This window comes from Saimiri boliviensis, chromosome X (genome assembly GCF_048565385.1).
Source record: "Saimiri boliviensis isolate mSaiBol1 chromosome X, mSaiBol1.pri, whole genome shotgun sequence".
NCBI lineage: Eukaryota > Metazoa > Chordata > Mammalia > Primates > Cebidae > Saimiri > Saimiri boliviensis.
Window position 1 is genome coordinate 34,780,899 of NC_133470.1, and position 6,299 is coordinate 34,787,197.

A 6,299-nucleotide genomic window follows, 5' to 3' on the forward strand; every position below is an offset into this window, starting at 1 on the left:
CTCCAGAGGTTTCTGAAGTCAGAATGTGCCAGACACCGTAAGATCCAGGTGCTACCAATTATCATCTGGAAAACTTAGGAGCTTAGCAATGCTACCAAGGACTTTTCTCTTGCACAAGCTTTTCTTCTAAATCTTTATCTGCAAATCCTGCCCCCAGAACTCCCTTGAGTTTCTAAGTCTCTTAGAATAGTGTCTTAGGGTGATTTGACATCCAAGAGCCTTTGCAATTAACTATACCCTGGTTCATTGCCTGTCCAAATGGACAAATTTCCTTTGACATTTAGCTATCTTGCAATCCGTTTTCTCAGGGAAATGTCACCTTGGAAATTCTGGTTAAATCCTAAAGGACAGATTGAAATAGAATGCTTTGATTCCCTGTCACAATTACTTCAATCAATTAATCCACAAATACTGACTAAAGATCATTCCCCAAGTCACACTGTACTAAGTGGGGCAGGGGGGTACAGCAAGTTACCAGCCCAGCCTGAAGGCACTTACATTTACGATTACTTCTGTTTAGCTTGGTGCTCCTTTTTAAGTGAGAAGAACTGGAAACTATACACCTGGCTATAACTGGAAAGGCCACCTGCTCACTGGTTCAATCAAAGTTTACCTACTCTGGTCATTTCATCTTACTCTGTACATTGACTTTTCTGCCCATGAAGTGCACATTTTCTCACAGATTTCATGAAAATGCTCTAGTAACTAGTGGTTTTGAATTAAGATAGAGCCGTCTCCCCAGAAAAAAGGACACACACACAGATTTTTGTCTTCAATTTCAAAACATTCTCAGAGAAGTCCACACATCCTCTACTTTCAGCTTTCTTGGGCTTTTGATGCCACCATCTCCACATCAGCAAGTCTCAGCGTCATTCTTCACTAACCAATCCCAGTGTTCCCACATAGCTCCTCTCTGTGTTCCCTGGGCCTATCAATCCACTTGTATTATAACACCTCAAATAACTATGTCTTTATTTTCCCATAAGACAGAAAGCTACAAGAGAGAAGGAATTACATACCTTCTTCATTGTGATCTCCCAAGCACATAAACACTTCATCATTCAGTGTTAACTTTAAAAATAAGTCTCTGGGCAGATCCCAGGTTTTATTTAAAAAGGTGGAAACTGATTCTATTTCAGAACTAAACCCAAATTTCTCAAAGATTCAGGCTTAAAAGACCACCCTCCGAAAACAAATGGCCCATAAAAGTTAGCAGTTAAGACATCACACAGGCAAGAACTGAGGGGCTGGTTTGAGAAACTCCCTATGAATTGCAACTTGGGAGAGGTTATTATTCACACTGCTATTTTGGAAGTGAATCTTTAATCTGGGCATCAATCATAACTTGCTTGTAACAAATTTCATACTATGCTATAGCCTGGCAAAACTAAACCTTCTTCTGTTCAAATTCTCTCTTCACTTTCAATTACCAATTTCAGTTGTGTTCTCTGAAAGAGGAATTGATGTAGCACACATATTTGCGTTTACTAAAGAAACCATTCAACCACTTTGGAAAGGCACAGAACAAGGTGGCCAACAAAAATAATAAATGCAAACTCCAGCTTGTGGCTGCAGTTAGTCTCTCATCTTACAGCCCCCAACAGAGAAGGTTATTGCTTAAACAGAGAGTGTTCGTAGATTTAAAAGGAACCTCTGTAGCCAGTAAGCCACTGTTTCTATGTACGCAGATTCATGGTGGCACAAAGCCCTGTGTACCTGTGCACATGTTTCCCGCAGCTCCTTTCCTGTCCAATGGCCCATCACTGGAGTTACAGGCACTGTTAATTTATTAAGCACAAATATCCATTTGGCATAAAGTGCTCTGCTAGGCACTGTGGGAAATATAAATAAAGGTGAGACATAGCACAGACCCTCCTTTCAAGGGCTCAGAATCTACAAAGAGAAGAAGAGTGTATAAATTATGATAATGTACAGCATTATCATGTATGTAATATATGTGATAAATATAAGAGAGACATGAGTGGGTCAGCCCATGGGTGTTAAAAGGAAGGCAGATGGTTTCTGATTGGAGCGATCAAGGAAAGGTCTCATCAAAGTGGGGGTGTTGCTGGATGATGGGCAGAATTTAGACAAATAGCCAGGGGGAAGGATTCCAGATGTAGAAAGTAGCATCTGCCAAGAAGGAAAATGTGACTCAAGTTCTTTAAGGACAGGATTTTAGGAAACCATGGCAAAAAGACTGGAAAATTAGGCTAGAAGCAAACTGTGTAGCCCCCTAAAAACAACTGAGAACTTTCTACTTGAGAGAGAACAGGGAGCTGCTGCCCTAAGGTTTTGAGTAGGGGAGTGATGTGATTAAAAAAACAATACTAAAGTCAATGGACTTAAAAGACCATTATCTACACTGAGAAAGTAAAATCAGCTAGAATTAGAGAGACCAAAAGTGAGAATGTTATAGTAATAATCTAAAAGAGAAAAGCAGAACTTTGGTTATCTACAAAGACTGATGAGGTGGGAAGATCTGAAGAGGCTGCTTTAACAATGGTTTCTAGCATCTCATTCAGCTCCCAAATGTGTGAAATGGGTAGCAACTAACAAACAGCATTGTACTGTGCTGAAAGTGTTATCAATGAAGAAAATGCCAGAGGAAAATGACCTGTTCTCCCCCTAATATTTCCTTTTCATTGCAGAGTACTTTTGTCAACTGATTACATGTTTTAAATCTAAATAGAAATTCCTAGCCTGCTCCTGATGATACCTTAATTATATAACCTGAGCCACGTGCTCGATTACTAGTACTTATCTCCAAATGTGGTATTTCAGAAGACTGCTTCAGGTGATGTAGTCTGGTTTGGCTTTTAGCAAATCTCACTTGGTTTTCCTGACTAGTAAAACCACACTACTTTACCGGTTTTCTCCAGATGTAAGAAGATTCACGAAGCCTTTCTTAGAGGCCATGGTGCTCATTCTCCATCTTCAGCCTTGTTTGCAGAAGGAGGCAGAGTGAACCTCCAAAATCTCACATGCAAATGCAGCTTTAAGAATTATTTTAAGAACAGAAAAGAACAGAATCAAAATTCTCATCTGTTATAAGCATACAAACACAGTCAAACACAAACAACTTTTCTACAAATTTTCCATACGCTTCATGTGAGTTTTTATAGACACTGTATCTTTGCTAGGCTGCAAAAAATAGATCACAAAGCCAGAAAAGCTGCATTAAATTCTAAGATGAAAGAACTCCAGAGATGTTCTAGGAGTGGGAATGAGACTGATTTACTCTCACTCTGACAGATTTGCTATTCACGTGCAGATGGTTACATAATCGACTTGCTAATGGGGCCCTAGATCTCCATCTTCTTTCAGATGTTCCAGATTCAAGGCCTTTACCTTCTGCCTTACTGGAGATGTGATGTCCACTTGCTAAGAGAGTGTCTGTCTCGGAAATTATCTTTAAAATTTGTCACCCAGCACTTAGGGCGAACTCAGCCGATGTGATTTGCTTTTGCACTCCCGAACCTAGAGAGTTTCCCCTCCCCAGCCTCCAAAGCCTCTGGCTTGGACTGAAATCCCCTCCTCTGGATTTCACAACCTCAGTGGAGCACACTTCCCAAGAGACCCCATTGAGCTGTGCCAGAATAGGCTCAAGAGGAGTGTTTATCAAGCAGTTCCAATCAGCTTCAGCTCATTTGTGGTCTGAGCAGAGCCAGAGGGCAAGTTAAGAGTCAGTGGAGGCGGTGACAAGCAAGAACATGGTGGCTCCAAGTTGAGAGCAGCCTGCAGGCTGGCAGAGGGAACCAGGAAAATGGGCAGGTCCCAAAAGACGAATAGTAGTGAATACCCAAACTGGCAAACTCGTGATTCTGTGGCTGGGCCCTGGTAGCAAACTATAAAGGTGGAAGATGAGGGGAGGGCAGGGAAGGAGTAGGGTCCCCCTGCTTGAGAAAAGCTCAACTAGAAGCTCCTGGGAACTAGAAGTTCCCAGGAAGCTCACAGGCACCTCCCAATTCAGTGCAGAAAAGCTATCTCTAGCTTCTCACCTTTTTTTCCTGCTCCCAGAAAGCTGTTTCTGGGGCACTTAATGACTTCCTCTTTCCCTCTAAATTCATTTTTACCTGATTCCTGCTAAAGGGGGTGGGGGAGGAGGTATTAACACATGGGAATGACTGTTGCCTGGCAGTAAGGATAAAGTTTCCTTTCCGCCTTACCCTGAATCAGTTCCTACAAAGCACCCGAAAACAAGAGTCAGCTCAAAACACAAATGTTCCTGTTTATTAATTTACAAATTTATTTTATTCATTCATTCATTTAGGTGTGTGCAGATAATTTCCCGCAGCCATCCCTACATCTCCCAAGCACACTGGTAGAAAAATGGGCATCCTTTATCCTTCTACCAGAACTCAGTAGGTTCATTTCTCATACACCAGATTTAAACTGCCCACAGTGTTGAATACAAAGCCAAATATTCCCATGCCCTATAGCACACGTTACCTACTTTCCCATTAACACTAAATTAAAACGCATCCATGGATTTCCTCTCCATTCCGAGGCAACAAGAGTGCATGGCACATTGCCCCACTCCCCTGAAGCTCTTAGCAAACCTAAGACTCCAAGGTGAGGAAGTTAGCTGGAGCTTTTTTTTTTTTTTTTTTTTTTTTTTTGAGACGGAGTTTCCCTCTTGTTACCGAGGCTGGAGTGCAATGGCGCGATCTCGGCTCACCGCAACCTCCGCCTCCTGGGTTCACGCAGTTCTCCTGCCTCAGCCTCTCGAGTAGCTGGGACTACAGGCACGTGCCACCATGCCCAGCTAATTTTTGTATTTTTAGTAGAGACGGGGTTTCACCACGTTGACCAGGATGGTCTCGATCTCTTGACCTCGTGATCCACCCGCCTCGGCCTCCCAAAGTGCTGGGATTATAGGCGTGAGCCACTGCGCCTGGCCAGCTGGAGCTTTTAAAAGTGCATCTCCAAAGATAATTTTGCTCACACCATGAGAGCCCCCAAGAAACACCAGGGCCCCCTTAGATGCCGGAGACCACGCCCTCCAGCAATAAGCCGCACCTTATGCCCAGCAGAGTCTTGCGCTAGTATCCCTCTTTCCCTGGGGCTAATCAAGTGCATGCCACATGTCACCACTCTCAGCTGGCAACTCTTTCTCAGAGGCGCAGACTTTCTCGGAATCCCCAGCAGGGGGGTGGGTAGGAGATTCTGGAAAGGCCCAGCCCGTGCCTTCCACAAAAGTCGCTTTAGCGTGGCTCGTGCCCTGCAGCCTCGGGGGCTAGCCTGGGATGTCTAGTGGGAGGGTATAGAGGCTCCTTCCACGACAAGCTGCCAGCCTCCCAGTCCCTGGCCGTGAGCAACCAAGTGAGAGGCAAAGTTCTGGGTGTGAGAAAGTAGCAAACTAGTCTGCGGCCAAACTCTCTCTCTGTAGCCTCCTACACCGAAAAAAGTTTGACTGGAACTCTGCAAGCCCGGACGCAGAAGGTGCTCGGGCTCCAGTCGCCGCGAGGGCGCCCCGCGCCTGGAGGTGGGACAGTCAGTTCTCCCTGGCGCGTGCCCAGACGCCATCCCCGCGCCGCATCACCCCCACCCTCAGGCTGCGAAAGACGAGTTCTACGCAAACAAAGGGCGCCCCCGGCACCTCCCTCTGTCCCGAGCGAAGGGTCCCAGTGGCGACTCCGGGGTTCTTGGGTGCCCAGCTGAGGAGGCAGCCACGCCTCCAATCCTACCTGGGAAGCTGCGGCTGGGCGGAACGCGCAGCAGCAGCAGCAGCAGAAGCAGAGGTGGCAGCAGCAGCAGCACGGGCTGGTGTGCGGTGCTCCCCATAGTGAGCGGGTGAGCAGCTCGCCACGGCAGCGCAGCGCGCTTCCAAGGGGCGGGAGGAGACCAAAGAGACCAGGGACTGCGTGTTAGCGGGCGGGCGAAGGCCGAGCTGGAAAACTCCTCCTCTCGCCTCTTTCCCTCCCTCCTTCCCGCCTCGGGCCTGCCCTCCTTTCTCCGCCCCCCTGGAAAACTGCGCGGTTCGGGGCTCTGACCCACCCATCTCCTCCTTTTGTGCCAGCGCTTTTTCTGGCCAGAGAGCGCTGGAGACATGCCCAGCAGAGCGAAATATCCTGGAGTATCTTTCTTTGCTCCAATTTGAGCACCCTCTCACCCAGAATACACACACACGGGTATACACAGAATACACAACCGGCTCGAACATCCCAAACGTCTAGAAGGATACCATCTGTGCAGAAAACTGCGTGAGTCACGAGGAAATAGAAGGGGCAACCGAGGGAATTCAGAGTGGCCCACTGCGGCCGGTTACTACGGCCACGTTGGTTTGAAGTTCGCTA

At 46.4% G+C, this 6,299-nt stretch overlaps 1 protein-coding gene across 1 annotated transcript in view; it reads right to left on the reverse strand.

The window, feature by feature from the left end:
* The window catches only part of SRPX (sushi repeat containing protein X-linked), a 67,328-nt gene extending 61,424 nt beyond the window's left edge, over positions 1 to 5,904 (reverse strand). Inside the window, exon 1 of the mRNA XM_003924048.3 lies at positions 5,691 to 5,904. Within this exon, the coding sequence (XP_003924097.1) occupies positions 5,691 to 5,787 (97 nt within the window). The 5' untranslated portion in view covers positions 5,788 to 5,904. The remainder of the gene's footprint in view (positions 1 to 5,690) is intronic.
* Positions 5,905 to 6,299: the final 395 nt, after the last annotated feature.